Source organism: Megalobrama amblycephala, linkage group LG14, assembly GCF_018812025.1.
Source record: "Megalobrama amblycephala isolate DHTTF-2021 linkage group LG14, ASM1881202v1, whole genome shotgun sequence".
Classification (NCBI taxonomy): domain Eukaryota; kingdom Metazoa; phylum Chordata; class Actinopteri; order Cypriniformes; family Xenocyprididae; genus Megalobrama; species Megalobrama amblycephala.
This window is the reverse complement of record NC_063057.1, coordinates 44,080,698-44,104,215: the sequence shown is the minus strand read 5'-3', so window position 1 is coordinate 44,104,215 and position 23,518 is coordinate 44,080,698. Positions and strand designations below refer to the sequence as shown.

The window sequence follows — 23,518 nt, the reverse complement described above, 5'->3', positions numbered from 1 at the left end:
CCAGAGAGTCGTTGAGTCTGTACAATGAAGCCGGATTAGCTGGCTAGCTAGGTAAGTTTCAGATTAGTTTGTGCCAATCCTGGGTTTTAGGTACCATGAAAGTGACTTGGCTTTTAGCGGTGTTCATCGCCATAGTAACTTATGTTCCACAGCTAACCTACTCTGGGGACAAAGCCGGATTGGAGTTGTTTGGTTTTGTCAACTCTAAACTAATCCTATAACCCAGAGTATTTTCAACTACCATCAAGGTATAGGCCCGTGGTGCCACCTGGGTTCGTTTACTGATTCCAGTGGTGTCCCCTTCTGGACCCTGGCGGTCGGCCCCTCATCCCTCAATCTATTTGGGGTAGGGCTGAGACTACTAAGTCCAAGATGATCAGTCACCGTCCGCTCTCGGGTCCAAAAGGCACATCCAAGGAATCCCACTCTTCTGACACCAAATTTTTGTGGCAATAAATCAACAGACTCTCACTGTATAAGAGACAAACTCATCCAATTGTCTTTCGAAAGTTTTATTTCTTGCAAGAAAGGTCAAACAGTCAACAGAAACACAAGTAGCTGCAGTGTGTACAAAGAACGAAAGCTTCCCCTTACTTTCATATCTCTAACCTCCAAGGCTGAAGCCTCTGTCCTTTTACCATTTTAGGAACATGTTTACCACTTCTGTGTTTTTCCCCTTGTCACCCAAAGAATGCATACTTAAGCACTTCTGAGAAAAACTAAATCATTTAACCATAAGCATATAATTAAAATCATATGGAAATTAAACCGAAGCTCAACATTTCCCCCACAAAGTAACTAGTAACTACAATTTTTTTCATTGGATACTTTTTACTCTTACTCAAAAAAAAAAAAAACCCAAGGTGGGGGGATATTATCGATATTATTGATTTTTATTTTTATAGGATATCACGTTCATGACCACATTTGGCAAAAGCAGAACACTTTCAGAGCAGTTAGGTTCACTTGAAGTAACAACAACTAATATTCTCACGTTTAACTCCAGCAGACTGAATGTCATCTTACGGCAATATGAACATTCCCTCCTTTACACATGGGATGGACAGAGAAGATGAAGAAGAGATGGATATCTATGCTAATGCTGATCCTATAAACAGTTTTGATGTCAGGACAGAAACGGAAAAACTCCAAGAGACACCAAACTCCTCAACACACAGGTACTGAGACTCATTTCATTATAAAAACAACTAATACACACTTTTTTGTCACTTAAGTGTTTAAGAAACACTTATCTTGATATCTGTCATCTTCAGAAATGGCTAGTGTGAAGATCAGAAGCTCCAGAGCAGCTGCAGTGTGTTTGGTGCTGCTGTGTGTTCTTCTGCTGACTGCAGTCATAGTGCTGGGTGTCCACATCCATACAAAGAGCACCAACTACACAGAAGAGGGAGCTCAGCTACTAACCAAGATCACCAACATCACAGAAGAGAGAGACCAGCTACTAACCAAGATAACCAACATCACAGAAGAGAGAGACCAGCTACTAACCAAGATAACCAACATCGCAGGAGAGAGAGACCAGCTACTAATCAATATCACCAACCTCACAGAAGAGAGAGACCAGCTACTAACCAAGATAACCAACATCGCAGGAGAGAGAGACCAGCTACTAATCAAGATAACCAACATCGCAGGAGAGAGAGACCAGCTACTAATCAATATCACCAACCTCACAGAAGAGAGAGACCAGCTACTAACCAATATAACCAACATCACAGAAGAGAGAGACCAGCTACTAACCAAGATAACCAACATCACAGAAGAGAGAGACCAGCTACTAACCAAGATAACCAACATCGCAGGAGAGAGAGACCAGCTACTAATCAATATCACCAACCTCACAGAAGAGAGAGACCAGCTACTAACTAAGAGCATCCAATTGACTAAAGAGAGAGATGTATTGATTCTACAAAGAGAACAGTCTAAATGTCTTTGTGAAAAGGGTAATCATGAAGTATATTAAAACTTAAATGATTTACGTTACTAATTATTTAGGTGAAACTGTTTTAAAATAAGTTTGGAAGATCAGTGTGATGGAAAATAGAGTGCTAATAGTTGTACTGGTTGTGTTTACAGTTGGATGGACGAGGTATAAATCCAGTTATTATTATGTTTCCTCTGAGAAGAGGAGCTGGACTGAGAGCAGAAGATATTGTACAGACAGAGAAGCAGATCTGATCATCATAAACAACAATGAAGAACAAGTGAGTGAAACTAATTTTGTAACTAGATAGGTTGTTCTAACAGCACAATAGGAACTCCTAGTGACGTAAGTGTGTGTTCACTGGCCAAATGCATGCGAAACACAGGAACCCACAGGGCTCGACAATAAGGACTGCCCGATGGCCCGGGGCCAGTGTGAACGACGCTCGGGACAGTAGACGGAATGGTCACTTGCCCAATCGGGCCAGTGCTGTAGGGTGTGTGATATATATCGTCTATGATACCGTAATTGTTTATTTAACAAACAAAAACACACCCATTGAGTGCATGCATACACTACGTGACCTAGTCTAGTAGGTTAGGCTTGTGCCACTTGTGCACGTGCGTGATTTAGTCTACTAAAATTCATTTAGAATGCCCAAAATTCAAGATAAGGGACAAAAATACTCCTGTATATCTTTTATACAATTTAATATAGTTAACCAATATTAAACAGAGTGCCGTTTTTCTCCAAATATCAGCATTATTACAAATGTGATATTGATTTTATACAGAGTACAATTTAATGAACAAGAACTTAATATCAAGTGACTTGCATTTCAGACACCAAATTGCCTGTTTCACTCTATTTAGCCAACAAAAATAATTCTAAACAAAGTCCACTGAATTGTTTTGCGTCTCTGAGCAACACTTCCTGAATGAATCAGCCATTTGAATGAATCAGTTGAATCTCAATGACTCACTTATTAAAAGTGATTCGCTGCCACCTACTGGCGGGTTTAATTTCACATTTAAAGTGTCTTTTCAGTTTTTTAATAATTTCAATTAACAGTATTTCAAAACATTATTTATGGAACTGTAACTGCTACTGACTGATTAACTTTGATAAAGTTTAATTTATAGTTATACATTAGATTACAATTGCTGTACTGGAAAATCTCTAGTTTAAACCTACATGAAAATCTTAAAGCACAGTTTATTTCTTTTATGTGTTTGTTCTGTTGTATTTACTTGTGCTATTACTCATAATTTGATTATTTGTCACTATTTTATTACTTACTGTTTATTTGTCAAACAATATTTAAAATTTAAGTGAGTTAATCTAGTAGCTTTTGGTGTCATAACCCTATTTATTAAGGTTACATGTATCAAAAACTAGGCTTATTTTATAGCCCCATTTTCTTGTACTTAATTAATTTTTTGTTGTGGCAATCTAAATGCCATCAAAATAAAAGTCCTGCACAACAACCAGAGTGGCAAGACGTAAATGATGTTTTACGTCAATTCAGAGTTCCTACTGGCGGTGCGAATGCAATCAGGAAAATGTCACTAGGGGAAAATTTAGTTCTTGGGGGACCCCCCTGCTGGCTAGTCCTTATAACAGAGTTCCTGGTGTGAAAGGCCCTAATGTGTTGTTGTTTAATCTTCTCAGGATTTCATTCAAAGAATATCTGGTGGTGCTGCAGTCTGGATTGGTCTGACTGACAGTGATGTGGAGGGCACATGGAGATGGGTTGATGGTAGCAGACTGACCTCTGGGTGAGAAATCACTGAATAGAACTTATTTTTAAAAAAATGATTCTCACAGATAGTATCATACCACAGCACTACACATCTAATGCTGACATATTGATGCAGGTTCTGGGATCCTCGAGAGCCCAATGGAGATAGACGAGAAAACTGTGTTCTAAATTATTCACCAGGATGGGCTGATTACTCATGCAGTGATACTCATTATTGGATCTGTATGTGCATTGTAAAATAAGTTATGAACTGCAGCTTTATGTAATAAAAATAAAAGAGAAATAGAAAGCAAGGAATTATTAAGAAAACATGCACAGTGTGAAGCAATTGCAGCCAGTATTCTCTTTCTTTAGTATTTGTATTGTACTTTTAAAAATTAAATCAGATCAACTTTTTTCCATTGTTATATGAAAGCCACAAGAGTCTACCTAACGTTGTCTGTTTGGGCTAATTGAGAAAATGATTAGCACCTGTTTGGTCCTTTATAAAAAGGAAGCGTGCAAGAGTGTTGAAATTGTTTGCTTCCATTTAGCTTGTTTGGTTTTTGTTCGTGTTTACTTACTTTGCCTTTGTTACTTTGTATTTGGTTCTGTCTAATATTTTAACATCATGTGTCAGACAGAGATTGGGGTTATTTTTGTAAGTAATTTTCTGTTTTATAAGAGTTTTTATGATGAGTGATTTTTTTTTTTGTGATATAAAATAAACCTTTTCAATATTTGTTTTATGCAAATATTATTTATTTGTTTATTATTTTAAACTAATTAGGACTGTCCGTCACTCACTTCCATCAATTCCCCCACCAACAACTATTTTCAAAAAACTAAGATTGAATATTAGAAAAAACACACACGCTTTTTAAACTAGGTACCCGATTAGCCTTAAAGGGGTGGTTCATTGCGATTTCACTGTTTTGACTTTAGTTAGTGTGTAATGTTGCTGCTTGAGCATAAACAGTATCTGCAAAGTTACAGCGCTGAAAGTTCAATTCAAACAGAGATATTGTCTTTTAAAGTTATAGCAGTTTAATGCCTACAAAAATGACCGGTTTGGACTTTAATGAGCTTCTTCCCAGGTTGGTAACATCATAAACCCTGCAATTAACATAAACCCTGCCCACAGGAACACACATGGGCCATCCTTCCTAGGGACAAAGAATATACACTAACAAGAAATGACAGTCAATAGAACGTTCCATTGAAACACTGGCGCCCAGCAGCAGCCCTGTGTTTCCGCCATTTTGTGGTGAAAGCGAGTCGTCAGTCCACTAGTTTCTATGGCAATATCAGCTGCTTTGTTTAACCCTTAATGGTCCCTTTGTTGTACCGACGATTTAGTCCCTTGGGGTCAGATTGACCCCAAACGTTTGCAGAGCGATTGCATAAGGAAATATAAATTTTTTATATGATAAACTATATATCATTTTTTTTATTTACTTCTCATCTATGCATTTATGCTGTGTTTTTGTGGATATTTTGTATTTTTTTTACCTATTTACTGAACAATTACTTAACCATGTCATAAATTGGCTTATGAAAAATTGATTTTTAATAAAAAAAAACCTTTAATGATGAACTTAATTAAATCTAAATTGTATTTGGACATTGCTCCATGTGGTAGGGATAGAATACTACCATCTAGAGGTTTGTGGAAAAAGTTTATGGGTTATAGTTAAAGAATTATGGTGCAATGGCCAAAACTTTCCAATAGAGGTCAATAGAGGCTCAATATTGACTGTGTGTGTTTGTGTTTATGTGTGTGTATGTGTGTGTGTGTATGAGATAGAAAGTTCTTTCCACTTTGTGTTTATAGTCAAGAACCAGACCTTTAATTTCATGTAAAATCTTTTCATATTTAGGCCAGTTTTGTTGATTTTATTTGCCAATTTCTAGAAAATGCTCTCTGTTGCAGTCACACACATGTGTGTGTTTGAGTGTGTGTATGTGTGTGTGTGTGTATGAGTTAGAAAGTTCATTCGACTTTGTGATTATGGCCAAGGACCAGACCTTTATTTTCATGTAAAATTTTTCATATTTAGGCCAGTTTTGTTGATTTTATTTGCCAATTTCCACAAAAATGCCCTCTGTTGCAGCCACACACGTGTGTGTCTATGTGTCTGTGCGTGTGTGTGTTTGTGTTTATGTGTGTGTGTGTATGAGATAGAATGTTCGTTCCACTTTGTGTTTATAGTCAAGGACCAGACCTTTATTTACATGTAAAGTTTTTCAGATTTAGGCCAGTTTTGTTGATTTTATTTGACAATTTCTATAAAAAAGCTCTTTGTTGCATACACACACATGTGTGTGTGTATGAGATAGAAAGTTCGTTCCACTTCGTGTTTATAGTCTAGGACCAGACCTTTATGGAAATGTAGAACATTTCAGATTTATTCTGGATTTATTTTTATTTTTTTGACAAATTATTTGAAAAAAAATCATTTTTTTCATTTTCCCATTCATTTTCAATGTGGGGTCAATCTGACCCCGAGGGACTAAATCGGTGATTTTTTGTTTACGCACCTTTAGAACAACCAAATCAAGCCCAGATTTTTTTGTGCATTTTAGATAGATTATTTAGGAAAAGTCCCAGAGTTTCATGCCCCTGAGATGAAGGGAACACTTTTAAAAAATGAAGGAAAATGCCAGCGGGGTCAGCTGGACCCCAAGGACATATTAAGGGCTAAAGCTGAAATCCAACATGAATGATGATAACACAGAATAAAATACTATCACTAGTGATCATCAAATCCTTTTTACAGTTTATTTTACACACTTTGTGTTTAAGTCTTCCACTTTTTGCACAAAACCTTTGCTCTCTAGAAACCCAGTCAGTTTGGGTTGAAATTCTTTAAAAAGCTTATAAACACTGAATTATTACCAACATATGAAATTAAATTAAGGACATGCATCAGAAAAATTGGGAATGTTGGACAATAAATATATGAATATAACAGCTTGATTATGCAGTGTTGTCTAATGTCCGTTAAAGCAAAAGTGTCCAAAAGTGTGAATTATGCGATAATGGACACAGCAATGCATCATGTATTTTAAGATCATTATGTTTGTAGCGTGATCCATTAAAACATACAATATATATATTTCAATTCAGACCTAGGAAAAGTGCTTGTTCATGATACCCAATGCAACTAATGTGTTTATTATACAAAGACTGAAACTGTAGTGGAGTACAGTTATATGAAGTGTAACTTTTTTCATGTTTTTTGTCAATATCCTAGACAACAAAAAGCATTTTCTATAACGTTTGAGGACAAAGTGGAAATTTAGGGAATGTTCAGTCTTTATTTCCACAGAGACATGACCTGAAACCAGTTTATATCTCTTGATAATGCTAATATTGCACTGTGGCCAGGCTGGACGTCTACCGCAGGTTCCAAAGCGGTTGAGTACGCCACCTCAATACCAATATTCGTTCAACTGTCTCAAGATTCCAGTTCAAGTAATTCTAAACGACCGCAGTATTCCCACCCTCTGTTGGATTCAAGGGCAGCTGGAAATTTTATGTCAGAGTCATCGCTAAAGCCAATCACATCACCCTAACTGAATATCATTCTCCTTTAACAGTGGAAGCACTAGATGGTAAACCCATCGGAGGAGGCAGGGTGGCGCACATCACCGGGGAATTAAAGTTGCAAGTTGGCATTCTGCATCAAGAGCTCATCCATTTCTACATAATCCACTCACCAGGAAACCCCATCATCCTTGGCTTACCCTGGCTCCGCACTCACAATCCTCATGTGTCCTGGAAGGAGGGGGAGATTCTACAATGGGACCGTCACTGTCATGAACACTGCTTGCATCCCGTAGTTCCATTACCCATCCGCTCCGTGGAAATTGCTGGAGATGATTCTGAGAAACCTGAATTACCTGCTGAGTACACCAACCTAGACATAGCATTCAGTAAGAAGAGGTCCACCGAATTAACGCCTCATCGACCCAGTGACTGTGCCATAGAGTTACTTCCTGGAGCCGTGCCCCCCAAGGGTAGAATCTTTCCATTGTCCCAGCCTGAAACAGCATCCATGAAAGCCTACATCGAAGAGGAACTCGCAAAGGGGTTTATCAGACCATCTACATCACCCGCATCCGCGGGCTTCTTCTTCGTGAAAAAAAGGATGGAGGATTGAGACCCTGTATTGACTACCGCGCCCTGAATGATATTACAGTCAAGTTTCGCTACCCATTGCCTCTAGTCCCTGCCTCTTTGGAACAACTACGCCAAGCGGAGTACTTCACCAAGCTCGACCTGCGATGTGCATATAATCTCATCCGCATCCGCGAGGGGGACGAGTGGAAGACCGCATTCTCCACAACATCTGGCTGCTACGAGACCCTTGTAATGCCATTCGGCCTGTCCAACAGTCCGGCCATGTTCCAATCGTACATCAAAGATGTGTTCCACGATATGTTGAATCGCTGGGTTATTGTATATATTGATGACATCCTCATCTACTCAAACTCGTTCCCCGAGCATGTCCAGCACGTGAGGGCAGTGCTTCAGAGACTCATTCAGCATCAGTTATATGCCAAGGCCGAGAAATGTGAGTTCCACCGCACTTCCACGTCCTTCCTGGGTTACCGGGATTGGGGCTATCCTGTCACAACGTCAAGGCAATCCTGAAAAGTTGTATCCGTGTGCCTTTTACTCCAGGAAGTTGTCATCCGCAGAGCGGAATTATGATGTGGGGGACAGAGAGCTATTAGCTATGAAGGCAGCGCTCGAAGAGTGGCGGCACTGGCTGGAGGGAGCTCAACATCAATTCACAGTTTTCACAGACCACAAAAACCTGGAATACCTTCACGCGGCCAAGCAACTAAACCCCCGTCAGGCAAGGTGGGCCATGTTCTTCACCCGATTCAATTTCAAAGTCACCTACCGGGCCGGGTCAAAAAACACGAAGGCCGACACATTATCCAGGCAAACAGACCAAAACGAACAGTCCAACCCAGTTGAACCAGTGATTCCTGAGTCCATGCTGCTAACGCCCATACAATGGGACATCATGACAGAGATTACCCAGGCCAACAAGCTAGTTCCTCCTCCGCGGAATGTCCTCCTAACCGCGTCTTTGTCCCAAGGCCCCTACGAGACCGAGTCCTTCATCAGGTCCACGATCTACCCAACTCCGGTCACCCTGGTATCACAGCCACACACCACCTCCTGCAAAATCGGTTCTGGTGGGAGAACATGCTACAAGACGTCATCCAATTCGTACACAACTGCCACGCCTGTCAAACTTCCAAGCCATCTCACCAAGCACCCGCCGGACTACTACAACCACTCCCATACCACACCGACCCTGGTCACACATTGCAATAGATTTCCTCACGGATCTGCCTCCTTCCCAGGGACACACCACCATCCTCACGGTGGTCGACCGCTTCTCTAAGGCATGCCGTCTTATACCGCTTCCCAAACTCCCCACGGCCCTGGAAACCGCTGAGGTACTGTGTGACTTAGTGTTCTGGCTCTATGGGCTACCGGAAGATATTGTCTCCGATCGGGGTCCTCAATTCACCTCTCGGGTATGGGCTGCCTTCTTCAGAACCCTCAATATAAATGTCAGCCTCACCTCCGGGTACCACCCAGAATCCAACGGGCAAACTAAACGCCTAAACCAGGAGCTCACCCGCTTCTTGCACACATATTGTCAGCAGCAACAAGCAGAGTGGAGCCACTATCTAATGTGGGCGGAATACGCTCAAAACTCGCTACGGAAGCCTTCCACCGGAGTCACTCCAGTGTGTCCTGGGCTATCAACCGCCAATGTTCCCTTGGTCTGGAGAACCTTCAGAGCTCCCGGCAATCAACGACTGGCTACAACGAAGCGAGGAAACCTGGGACCTCGCTCACCATCACTTGCAACGGGCTGTCAGGAGACAGAGGGACCAGGCGGATCGCCATCGTCGACCCTCGCCCCAATACACGGTCGGACAATGGGTCTGGTTATCAACCAGGGATCTTCGGCTGAGGCTGCCATGCAGGAAACTCAGTCCCAGGTTTGTAGGGCCTTCCCAAATCACAAAACAAATAACCCCTGTATCTTTTCATTTGAATCTCCCTGCTAACTACCGTATTTCTCCTACTTTCCATGTGTTATTGCTGAGCCACGGGTCGCAACCCCCCACCGCTACTGATCGAGGGCGAGGAGGCCTATCAGGTTCGGGAACTTCTCGACTCGCGGCGCCGGGGTCGCTGATTGCAGTATCTGGTCGATTGGGAGGGGTACGGACCGGAGGAGCGATCCTGGGTCAATGCAGATGATATTCTGGACCCCGCACTACTGGAGGAATTCCATCGGACGCATCTGGAACGGCCGGCCCCGAGACCACATGGAAGACCCCGGCGCCCGCCTCCTTGCGTCAGGAGCCGCTCGCAGGGTGGGGGCTCTATCATGAATCACCCGAATTCTGACTGTTTCACATTTGGACTCCAGTTCCCATAGGCCCTCATTCCTGGGACTGATTACTCATGCACCTGCACCTCATCACACCCACACTATTTAAGACGCTCCACTGCACACATACTTCGCGAAGTCTTGATTTGCCTAGGTGATCAATTCTGAGCGTTTATTCTGTGGACTGATTTTCTGTTACTGCCTGGACTGTTTATCTCTGCCTGATCCGTTGCCGCCTGCCCTGATTTCTGCCTGGACTCTGACCCTGTTTGCTTGCCGCCTGCCACGACCATTGCCTGTGACCCGACTCTGTTATCTGCTGCCAGCCCTGACCCTTAGCCTGTCCCTGACCACGGTATTGTCTTTGCCCTGCTGTATTACTGTACTTTCAATAAAAGCTGCAAATGGATCCACTCTCTACCGACCCTTCATTACAACAACGGCATCACTCTGCTTTTAGGCTAACTGATGGCCACCTGACATAAGCATGTAAAAATGCTGTGATATAGTTAAGATGTCAAGTGACAGCAACCACTTATCAGTTTCACTTCCACTAAAATATTTTTAGAGCTGCTTGTCAAAAGTTTCCCTTAAAGATGCACTCTATTTTTTATTGCTTCTCCATCCAAATATTATACAGTGTTGATATCAGCGACACCCTGCTTCATTAGGGAATGCAACTTTTCTAGGCTACTTGTACCTCTTCTACTTATAAAGAATAATAATGAGAACACAACTGAGATTTAAGAAAAAACATTTACTGAGATAAGTGATTTATAAGAGTAACAACACAACTGTGATTTGAAGACTTTTATATTAAAAACAAATGTAAAAGCGACATCTTGGAGGAAAAGACATGTTTGATAACTTGTCTGTCTGAAAACAGTGAAAAAATGTATGATAATTTGTTTATGATAACTGTTTATTGAGAAAAACGAGACAAATGGGTTTTTATAAAAGTGTTAAATAAGATTAATTGCTTATTAAGAAAAACAAGTTTTTTGTAAAAGTACTTTAATAAGAATGTAGTTTATAAAGAAAAGACACAAAAAACATTATTGTTGTAAAGCCTTATTAAGAATATGTTTATAAAGGAAGACACTACAACTGTTGTTTTAAGATTTTAATAAAGCATGCTGGTAGAACAGTATAGACATAACATGTATTAGTAAGAGAGGCAATCATTACCATTGAAGGATGTCTTGATCAGAAGCGCAGGCCGCAGCAGAGAAGAAAGAGTCTGTGAACAAAGAGACGAGGCCTCTATATATAGACAGATGAGGGGAATTCCCAAGAAAATGACATCAAGTGGTCAGATAGTCAATAAATTCTGGAACATGAAGAGAACAGGAGGGGCTACTTCACACCTGAGGCTGCTTCTCTGACACCAGAACCCAATGCAGATGAAGCCTCCATCGCTGATATTGCCTTGACTGAAGAACTTTTTGATATTTATACTTTATTTAATTACTTGTATAGAATGTTAGTAGAGTATATATAATGCTAGAAATGCTAATGTAATAAATAAATGAACTTATAACTTTATAACTAAACTCTGCCTCATGTGACATTAATTTAAGTCGTTGAGCCTGAACAGACCACCGAGAAGTCTTCTGTCTGATTGTAAGTATCTTATAATTTAGATCAGATTTGACTTACTTACCTAACCTGAGAATAATAAAAATAAGGTAAAGGTGTTTAGAGACGCACTATAAAACAAAAGAAATTAATAGTACATTTAAAATGTTACAAATCAAGTACACTCACATAAGATAAACACTCATTTAAGCATTTTAATCATATAATCTGTATCTTCCTCATGCACAAACGGTCTAACTGACATTTACATGCTCATTGAATCAACACGGGACAGGAAGAAAAAACTTTGTTTCCTGGTTGACTTCACTGAAGACCACAAGATGAAGTAATTTTAAAGGTCCCGTTCTTCGTGATCCATGTTTCAAACTTTAGTTAGTGTGTAATGTTGTTGTTAGAGTATAAATAAAATCTGAAAATTTTAAAGCTCAAAGTTCAATGCCAAGCGAGATATTTTATTTAACAGAAATCGCCTACATCGAACGGCCAGTTTGGACTACATCCCTCTACTTCCTTCTTTAATGACGTCACTAAAACAGTTTTTTGACTAACCTCCGCCCACAGGAATACACAAGAGTTGCGTTTGTAGAGTGTGTTTGTCGCCATGTCGTCGAAACGCTGTTATTTTCATCCCGCAGTCCAATCACCGGGTCTGATTCCGGCTCAAATTGATAGGGTAAAATTAAAGACATGTTTACAATAACACTGAGCGCATGCATCTCCACGTTATGGTAAGAGGTGTGACTTTTCCGGGCACGGTGCGCTCAGAGCTGTCGAATCACAACACAGGAACCGCTGGCACAATCAGAACTCGTTACGTATTTCTGAAGGAGGGACTTCATAGAACAAGGAAGTCATCAGCCCGTTTTTATGAGTGGAAACAGCGGTATACAGATAAGTAAATTATGTGAAAAATACTGTGTTTTTTTACACGCGAAACATGAACACATGTTATATTGCACACTATAAACACAATCAAAATAAATTAGAATGATCAACTGAAAGCTTCATTAACAGTGGCACGGATCACCTGTAAGAAGTCAGTTATCACAGGTTTCCATGACTGATGTTGTTGGATAGCCATTTGGACATTGTGTTTGAGTACAAGGTTGAACCTCTCTACAGCACCATTAGCTGGCGGGTGGTAAAGACAGGAATGAAGGTGACAAATATTGTTTCCTTCCAGAAAAGCAGAGAAATATGTAATAACCCAGTAATAAATATAGCTGTAATAATAACCCAGTGTCAACCACCAAATCCACCAAGCAAGTCTATGAGTAAGAAATAGATATATTCACTGTGCTGTGAGTACAATGTACAGTATAGCAACTTCTGGTAAGTCAATTTTACGGACCTCGCCAATGTTTGATTGCACTGATCAGCACAGTTTAGCGTAATATCCAAACTTTTAACACTTTCTGCATGTTGCAGCTGAGCAGTTCATAGCATCAGATAAGTGTGCCTCCGATCCACAGTGAAAGTATGACTTCCTCTTCCCCATCTGAGCAGAATTGAGGTGCATGTGATGGTTTCCCCCCCTGTTCTGTGTTTTACTGTGTGCAGCTTGTATGGGGGTGGCCAATGAAATTGATTGAATACAGCATATTCAATCTGGCTTGCTATCGTAACAGCTCTGTCCAGTGTGAGATCAGTTTCTAGTAAAAGTCTCTCACGTACTTGTGGGCTAAGCACATTCTACTGTATACTAACTGATCGTGAATCATTTCCTCATTACTGGCACCAAACTCGCATGAAACAACAAGCTCTCACAAAGCAGCTTACTGTACAACTATCTTGTGAGGTGCATGACAGCGTTTACAAAAGGCGTGTCGTTCAGCTACTATGTTAGCTTTTGGCACCAAGTAGGCTTTCAATTTGTTCGGCAATGAGTAGAATATCCATTGCCCCTGTGTGCCAAGGCAGTGAAGCTGTACAACTCTTCATCTTTCATCTGACCGAACATCCCATGTAGCATCAATAAATCATAGGTAATTTTCAAAGATCAGCAGTCATGTGCTGAGCAGTATAGCAAAAAAAAAGGAAAAAAAAAAAAAGCCGAATCCTTATTGTTAATTTGTGGTACCTGTCAGGACTTAAAGTCGTTATGAAATCAAAATTGACCCTATTTACTTTGTTAGTGCATATTTCTAGTCTTGTGGTGAACAATCAATCCGTGCAAGATAGTACACAGAAAAAAATTGTTTGTCGTGGTAATCTTTAATCAAAATCTGAACAGTTACTTCCGGTCTGGAATGGTGTTCCTTCTCTAATGACGTCAGTTTGACGGCTTGGGTTGAAAACGCTTAAACCACTCCTCTCCAACCGTTAGTCTGCTATGAGGAAGAGATGGAGAGGAGGAGCGCTGAAGTAAAACTCTGCCCTCTATTCAATTTTCTTTTTCACTTGGAAATATGTCACAACACTGGAGAAAAAACGTTTGCAACTTCCGGTTTACGGGGACTTTAATAAACAATAAAGCACACCAGACAGGAGTAGTAAACTTCATCCATCTTGTTTACTCATATCACTTCAGCTCTCCACAATTACATCACTTCAACAGTTCAAACTTCCTCTTTGAAAAGAGTAGTCAATAATACAATTCTACCCACATGTGTACAGATACATGCACAGTTCTCCCATTATATTGTGCAATAGAGGCGTCAGAATGCAATACTATGCAGGTCACTGCTTATGACTACGTTTTTTTTTTTTTTACTTTGAATATGTCTCATTGTTCTGGTTTATGATATTAATAATAATTATTATTAATTGCTATGTTTCAAATTATTAAAAAACAAGCACAAATTATGCAAAAGCGGCAGCCCTTCTGGCGCACTCAGTGCCCGAATTCACTCGCTCGTTTTCATTCACTCCCTCAAGTGGTCTATATTAGTGGACTACCTTAGGGAATAGCGAATTAGGATATGGAGGCGATTTCAAACACAGCGCTAGTTTTCTGTTCGTTGCTATGGTTTCACTCATTGATTTGGTTGTGTTACACTTGTTATTAGAGCTGGGAGTTTAATGCGTTAATTAGATTAATTACAGAAAAAAACAACACGTTAATTTTTTTGACGCATTTAACGCACTTGCCCTGCCTCCGGGCCTACACAGGTCATCTGACATTTCATACAGTTGACTAATGATGAATATAATTGCAGGGCAACAACTCACTGTGTGATATAGCCTATAGAATGTCCATAAAGATGTGAAAGGCGAACGATTTGAACCCTTTGAAGCGCAAAACAACACGATAAGATCAGAACGTTCACTGCTAAATTCAAATGTGCTTTCGCGCTTTGGCTGCGTTGGCAGCATCCATCAACTGATACGATTTAAACTACACATCACATTCAAATATTAGGCGCTGACCTACAGCCGAACTGCCCATAAACAGAGTGCGCACATAAAGCCGAACCGAGTGCGCACATGTAATATTTGAGCCAGAGTTGAGCCTTGAGGAGAACGCACGAGTTTTGAGGAGAGATTCGTTCTGCACGTTACATTGATCAGGGGCGTTTCCTCCAAGGAGGCAGTGCTTCCTCATAAAAAATAGGATGAGAAAATAATCCATATTACATATAAAACAACACAAATATTACAAATTAAGACATTAAAAAGAGCACAAGTCACTCATATTTCTAAAGGAACACTGCCCAACAGCGACACCCGCAGGTGAAATTACAGCAGGAGTCATGCCTCCCTTTTCACTCATAGAAAACCATTAGACCCCTAAAGCGTGCAGTGGGTTTTGTGGGGGGTAATTGAAAATGTCACGTGAGAGGAGGCAATGTCTCCATTGCGCTATGATTGGATGTAATTGGTTATGATTAGTTTGTGCGATAAATCCCACCTCTTGTTGACGTGCACATTCTGCACGTCAGATTGAATGAACAAATGATGGCGTCAATGGGAAGACTAATTGAAAAGTAAGTAAACAGATCACAGTTAGATATCACTGCTTTATGTCACGTCAAAATCAAACTTGAAATGGACTGAAAGCATGATGACTGCATGATTTTTTAAGTGCAATCAGCTTGGTGAAATTAAAAATACAATTTGTGTCTGTGACAGACAGTGTTTACGAAGCATGTCTGATGATCCAAAATATAAGTTGACTATTAAAAAGAAAAACATCAATACACAAATAAAATATATTGTTTAAATTATTATTGCCTTTAGTTATTATTTTGGAATGAATGTAGAAATGCTTAAAACACTAACTTGATGAGATTGACTTTGTTTTGAGAACATTTATTATAATACATTTTATTTTGTATTTAGTTTCTTTTTTGATGTAATATAAAATAACGTTCATTTAACAAGGAAGATGTGTCAACGTTAAAAGCAATGCATGAATTTACATTGATTCATAAATAAGTAAAAATTGTGCCTCCTCTTTTCAGAATACACATGCATCATTAAAAACATGCATCATTAAAAAATGCCATACTGCCTCAAGTGAACTACAAAAAATTAAAAGAGCGTCATATCTGAAAGCTGCAATCCTTTTTTATTGGTTAAAATGAATAGAGAATATCATTTTTCCGTGGGTGCTCAATGCCTATAGGCTATAGTTCATGATGGGCTATATTTATCAAGTTTGTGAATATTTTGATTAAAAAATGAAAACAAAATAAAAGTTATACATCTGTCATACAGCGATATTGTGCCTGTGTGACGCATCACCCTCCACATTAATAATAAATGTGCACATATTGTGAATTAAATTAACTTAGTTACCTAACTTTCTTGGTAGCCTTCATGCAGTAAATTAACTTATCTAAGAAAATGATTCATAAAACATCAGTTGACCATATATTACTTTCAGCTTCATATTTCCATATTGATAAAAAAAAAAAAAAAAAAAAATCAACATACAGTTCACCTCAAAATTAATATTCAATCATCATTTACTCAACCTCATGGTCCAAAAGTTTGTGTAATAAATTCTGCTGAATCAAATAATATATGTCTTTCTTAATCTACTTTTTGTAATATCTATTTGATTATTTACGTAAAAATGACTTCAAATTATCTTTTGGGGATAATTTCTTCCAAATTTGATGTACGATAAATTTGCGATTAATTAATCACCACATCATGTAATTAATTTGATTAAAAATGAATCGCCTCCCAGCCCTAATATATATATCCCTCTACCGCATGGTGTGGCCATATGGCAACAAACTCTGTGTTCATTTCCTTGCCACTGTCTCTTGAAGAGAACATTCTCGTTTTATTTGTTGGAAAGAAGACCTTAGTTTAGCCAATGATGTGCTTTGGTTAAGTTACATAACATGCAATATTTTTCTGTGGCACGATTTCTGCCATCTCTTGTCAGTAGTTACTGAAAGCAAACTAAAACATAGGTAACAAATAAGGACCAGCCCATGTCACATTCACAAAAAAATTGGTAACATCATCTCAGGTAAGTTATGATGACATATTCACCACTAAAAAAGGTTTTTATGAAATTAGTTTTTGGTAAATCGATAAAATGTCTGTGTTGCCAAGCGGCAACACTGTGTAATAGTGGAATAACATTATTGTAATAGTTTAGCTAGCTATCAAAGGTCAGCTGCAGTCTGTTAAGTTGTAAAAACATTAATGCTAGTGATATAATGTTGATTAATCATATGTTAAGGACTGCCATGGCATTTGTATTATGGATTAAGTCAACATCAGAAACCTGCCTGCTCACTGCCACCACTACTGGCCCAGACCTACCACTGGCCTACCATGGTGTCTCAAAAAGGTAGGTGCAAGTGGCTGTAAGTGTATTGTTAGCCAAATGTGATGTGTACCTGTGCCTCACCTCTAAAAAAAAAATTGCTTTGTGAAGTTTCATACAGAAAAAAAGGTTAAAAAAAAAAAAAAAAGTTTCAAGGATTATGGGGGACTCATGTTCATAATCTTCCTCTCATAAGATTGCGTAATGTTGAATTTTCATGAACTGCAGTGTTTTTGGTTTTATGTCAATGTTTTATGTCAATGTTTTATGATACATGATAAACAGTGTTATATTTGTTTTTAACTGTATACATTTGCAATTTAAATAATAATCATGAAAAATGTAATGAAATTCAAAGAATATAAAGCATTATTCAGCAAAAAAGAACGGAGTAAATAAAAGCACAAGATGTTGGAAAGTATGTGTAAGGTGTTGTTTATAATTACTGTTAAAGCTTATAATAGCACCAACTGAATCAATACAAACAACATTTATGAGGAAAAATATTAACTATAGGTAAACTTACACTTATAAGTTATTTCCACTATTGTATGTTGTTGCCGTATGGCAACATATCATAAAGTACCTTAAAATATTTTTTTTTATCAAAAAAAGGTTTTAAAGCACTAAAAAATACTAAGAAAGGAAAAAGAGACAAATATTTTTTCTATAGCTCTATAATAATAATAATGTGTGAGGTGTGTATTGTCAGACACGCCAGGCTCCACCATCACCCAATCACAGCGTACTCCCTCACCAGAGTTCTGAACACACACACCTGTCACCAATCAGCACCACTACAAAAGGCTCACACTCACCATCAGTCAGCGTCCGATCTTGCGTAGATTACCGGGCTCTCAAGTTGACAGTCAAATTCCGCTACCCACTTCCCCTCGTCCCAGCGGCGCCACTGTATTCACCAAGTTGGACCTCCGCAGCGCCTATAACCTCGTCTGAATACGTGAGGGGGACAAGTGGAAGACAGCCTTTGTGACCCCTACTGGACACTACGAGTACTGCGTGATGCCGTATGGCATGGTCAACGCCCCCTCCGTATTCCAGAATTTCATCCACGAGGTGCTCCGGGAGTTCCTCCACAAGTTTGTTCTAGTCTACACTGATGACATCCTAATCTACTCCCGGAGTATGGCTGAACATCGCCACCATGTTGCGGAGGTCCTAAAATGCCTGAGGGAGTTCCAACTGTTCCTCAAGGCCGAAAAATGCTCATTCCATCAACCCTCAGTGCAGTTCCTTGGCTACAATATCAGCAGCAGTGGCATCCAGATGGATGAGGTAAAGGTTGAAGCCATAAAGAACTGGCCAACTCCATCCACCATCAAAGAACTCCAAAGATTCCTTGGATTTGCCAACTTTTACCGTAGATTTATCCAGAACTACAGCTCCATCGCAAATCCACTCACTAACCTCCTCTGCCACAAGCCCAAGTCTCTGTCCTGGTCACCAGCTGCCACAGATGCCTTCAACACCCTAAAGGAAGCCTTCACCAGCACACCGCTCCTCGTGCATCCCGACCCAGAAAAGCCCTTCATTGTTGAAGTAGACGCATCAACCACAGGAGTAGGAGCGGTGCTATCACAGCAGCAGCAGGGGAATCCAGCCAAACTCCATCCATGTGCCGCCTTCTCCACAGATCATAAAAACTTAAGTACTTAAGAGACGCCAAAAGACTGAATCCACTGCAAGCATGTTGGGCGTTATTCTTCACACGTTTCCACTTCAGTATCTCTTATCGTCCAGGTCCCAAGAATGTTAAGGCAGATGCCTTATCCCGTCTGTACACCCCAGATGAAAACCACGAAAAACCTGAATCAATCCTGCCTGAGAACATTATTGTGAGTCCCATCAGATGGTCTGAATCCACCATTCCCTCCTCCAATGCCTCCACAAACACTCCGCCGGGCTGCCCACCAGGTTTGCAATGCATCAACAGGACACGACGCACTCCACTCATCCATTTTTCAAGGGATTCCTGGCCAAAAGGCAGCAACGTTTACACAATTATAAACATACAAAGAAACATTAAAATAACACAGGTTATGAAAAACAATTGCACATTATTGAGGCAGTCACTATTGCTTTCAGCTTAGTTTTAAAAGTGTTTAAGGACAAGAGCTCAGTCAGTTTCCTGTCCTTCTGCAACAAAGGAGCTGAGTGGACAAAGGCTTTCTTCCCCAACTCAGTGTGGGCAAAAGGAACAGAGAGCAACAGCTGGTCATTTAATCACACAGGGAAGTGTTGACTCTTACTCTCTGCGATCAAAGTACAAATGTACGGAGGCAGTAATCCAAGCATAGCCTTGAAAATAAAAGTGTACCAATGTCCTTGCCTCCTAGTTGCCAGAGAAGGCCATCCCACTCGTGAATACAAATCACAGTGATGCTCTACAGTTAGTAATGAACCTCAGAGAAGCCTGATAAACCGTGTCTACCATTTGATGACATGAAGAAGCAGCATTCATATAAAAAAGATCACTATAATCTAGCACAGATAAAAAAGTTGCAGGGACAAGGTGCTTTTTTGCTTCAAAAGAAAAACACATTTTATTACGGAAGAAAAACCCCAGTTTAAGTTTTAATTTCTTCACAAGTTTTTCTATGTGTGGTTTAAAAGTGAGGGAGTCATCAATCAAGACACCAAGGTATTTATATTCATGAACCACCTCTATGACATTCCCTTCAAGAGTGGACACTACTGGAACAGTCTGAGTCACCATCGTAAAATTTGAAAACAACATCAGCTTAGTTTTGTCAGCATTAAGGACTAGTTTTAACTGAAAAAGTGAATGCTGGACAGCAACAAAAGCTTTCTGCAGGGTTTCAATGGTCTGAGCAAGGGATGATCCATAGCAGTAAATGACTGTATCATCAGCATAAAAATGCATGTTAGCATCAGAAACATTTTGACCCAAGTCATTGATGTACAAGATAAATAGGAGGGGCCCCAAAACTGAGCCCTGTGGCACCCCCTTGTGGACAACAATAAAATCAGAACAGAGACCCTCATATTTAACCCTCTGGAGTCTGAGGCTGATTTGGGGCCTGGAGAAGTTTTGACATGCCCTGACATTTGTGCTTTTTTCAGTTGTTCATGAACATATTAATGACAAAAGTGTCATTACACTGTATTCAGCACAAACTAGGCTACCATAATATGTGAGGAACATGTGTGTACATGTTTGTGTTTTTGAAGGAATAACGTTTATGCGTGGTTACTGAAAAAACAAAAAACTTAAGTCACTGATATAAGGCCAATAAAAGTATATTAAATCTGTGTTCACAAGACTTTTGGGTATTGAAGGTTGTAGACTAGAGTTTTTGCTTCAAAATTATGTAAAAATTATGCTGACTACTCTTTCATTTATAACAATATACTGATTTAGTTTTTGTAAGACACTTTTTGCCAAGAAACACGGTATGCGAGGAGGCGTGAATCTCCATGAATAATGGCTCATTCTCACCTGTGAAGACAAAAGAATTGAATAGTAATGACCTGAAAAGACTTGCATATTAATGAGGCATTTCAGTCAGGTAGGCTGTGAAAAAAAACTTCTGTGATGTCTCAAGCTCATCATGGTATATGAAACATACAGAAAAATTTTATTACAATATAAAATAATGGTTTTATATTATACTTTAAAATATAATGTATTTCTGTGATGCAAAGAGTCTGAATATAGGCTTTTAGTTTAAAAGCATGCACATTTGGAGAAATATAGGATTCTCATATGTTTATGTCAATTTTCTATACAGAGGAGTTATTTTTTATTTAATATTCATTGTTATCTCTATGAGCGCTGGTGTTTGCAATTCATACTGCAGCCGGAGGGCGCTCTGTGCATTTTAGTCCACAAATTCACCTAAGAAGAAGACGATATTCCATGAATGGTGTTTACCAATTCATACTACAGCCGGAGGGCGCTAAAGAAACAAAAACTCACTTAAAACTTATCAATAGAAGAAAACAAACAGGAATTTACTGAATGTCTTCCAGAGATCGCTAACCATGGCTTTTTCATCCAGATAAACAATTTTCAAGGCAATAAATACACGATTGAGATGATGAATGCATGTGTTGTCTCTGAATTTGCCTGTGAATAGCGCTGGCTCCGTGGGTGTGGCCGCATTAGTGGGTAATGAGCTGAATCACGGACTTCTGACATGGCTCTCTTTTCATACAGATTACATAAACAGAGAATATTTGTTTTCGATTTGACTTGCACGATTTAAAACCTGACATTTCAACGTTTTGTTAGACATAAGTATGAATTTTTTGTGATTAGTATTCACTAAGTTACAGTTCATTTTCTGAGAACTATCAGATTGGACTTCGTTCAGAGGGAGATGAGAGATCACGCATCATGTTAGTTTTCTTTATTTTACAAAAAGCACAACATTTTGTTTTTACTCTGAGTGTATACAAATAAAAGGAGATATTCTATAGTTTCAATTGATGTATTACTTATGTTTCTATGACAAAAAATGACAGAGTATTTTAAGTCTGTTTTGCTGCAATGTGAAAAAAAACCTGCAAAACGCGCCGGCGCGTTTTTAGACCTCAGAGTGTTAATGCATTGAGTCCTGTTATTCAGATAATTTGAGAACCATGCAACTGCATGCTCTGACAATCCTGAGCAAATTATTCTGTTCTTTAAAACAGCATATGGTCTAAAGCAGGGGTGGGGAACGTTGATCCTGGAGGGCCATTGTCCTGCAGAGTTTAGCTCCAACCCTGAAAAAAACTCACCTGCCTGTAACTTTAGTAATCCTGAAGACCTTGATTAGCTTCAGGTGTGTTTAATTAGGATTGGAGCTAAACTCTGCAGGACAATGGCCCTCCAGGATCAATGTTCCCCACCCCTGGTCTACAGTGTCAAAAGATTTTGACAGATCTAAAAAAAGTGAAGCACAGAACTGTTTCTTATCAAGTGCCACAATAATATCATTTATCACCTTCATAGTAGCGGTGATAGTACTGTGCTTTTTTTCTGAAGCCTGATTGAAATTTAGAGAGGATATCATTTGAATACAGGAACTCTTTCAGCTGATCACAAACAAGAGATTCTGAAGGAGAGCTTCTGGTGGCCAAACATGGCAAGGGATGTGTGAAGGGATGTGTGAAGGGATGTGAGAAGGTACGTGCAAGGATGCCAGGAATGCGCCATCTCGAAGAGCCCTCGCCATCTTCCCTCGGCAAACTCCATCCTCTGCCCATTCCCAACAGACCACGGTCACACCCAGGAGTAGATTTTATTACGGATCTAACTGTCTCCGACAACTGTACCTGTATCCTGGTGGTAATCGACAGATTCTCTAAGTCTTGCTGACTGGTATCCTTAAGAGGCCTGCCCACTGCAATGGAGGCCGCTGAACTCATGTTCAACCAAATCTTCAGATATTACGGAATTCCTGAGGACATTGTATCGGATCGTTGGCCACAGTTCATCTCCAGAGTATGGAAGGCATTCTTCTCCTAGGTGTGACTGTAAGCCTCTCCTCTGGATACCACCTGCAGTCGAACGGGTAGACGGAGAGGAAGATCCAGGAGATCAGCTGGTTCCTCCGAACCTTCTGCCATGGCCACCAGGACTCTTGGAACCAGTTTCTGGGTTGGGCCGAGTATGCACAGAATTCCCTGCGCCAACCTACCACTGGACTCACTCCCTTCCAGTGCGTACTCGGTTACATACATATACACACATACACACACACTATATATATATATATGAACAACTTGCAGAATCTGTGAAAATGTGAATAATTTTAACAAAATAAGAGATCATAATGCAAGTTATTTTTTGTTTAGTACTGTCCTGGGTAAGATATTTTAAATAAATATGTTTACATATGTTCCACAAGATAAAAAATGGCTGAATTTATTAAAAAAGTTCAAAAGTTTGGGAACCATATATATATATATATATATATGAAGAGTTTCGTTGCAAAACGAGATAACTCCGTTTTTAACATTTTTGTCAAAACATGTTTATTATTATGTTATCATGTTATTATTTTGTTTTATGGTGCTACTTAGCTGTATTTTTT

At 39.6% G+C, this 23,518-nt stretch overlaps 2 protein-coding genes across 2 annotated transcripts; both read left to right on the top strand.

Annotated features, from left to right (window-relative positions):
• The first annotated feature begins 278 nt into the window (after positions 1–278).
• On the top strand, positions 279–4,382 carry LOC125244505 (CD209 antigen-like protein B). Its single transcript, XM_048154577.1, has 4 exons — positions 279–1,178; positions 1,275–1,964; positions 2,038–2,225; positions 3,617–4,382. The coding sequence occupies exons 1-4, from the start codon at positions 1,124–1,126 to the stop codon at positions 3,725–3,727; spliced, it is 1,044 nt and encodes a 347-aa protein (XP_048010534.1). The 5' UTR covers positions 279–1,123; the 3' UTR covers positions 3,728–4,382.
• Positions 4,383–18,248: 13,866 nt separating this feature from the next.
• Positions 18,249–19,427, top strand: LOC125245915 (uncharacterized mitochondrial protein AtMg00860-like). The gene has a single exon (XM_048156743.1). It carries the CDS (start codon positions 18,477–18,479, stop codon positions 19,128–19,130), a length of 654 nt encoding a protein of 217 aa, XP_048012700.1. The 5' UTR covers positions 18,249–18,476; the 3' UTR covers positions 19,131–19,427.
• Positions 19,428–23,518: the final 4,091 nt, after the last annotated feature.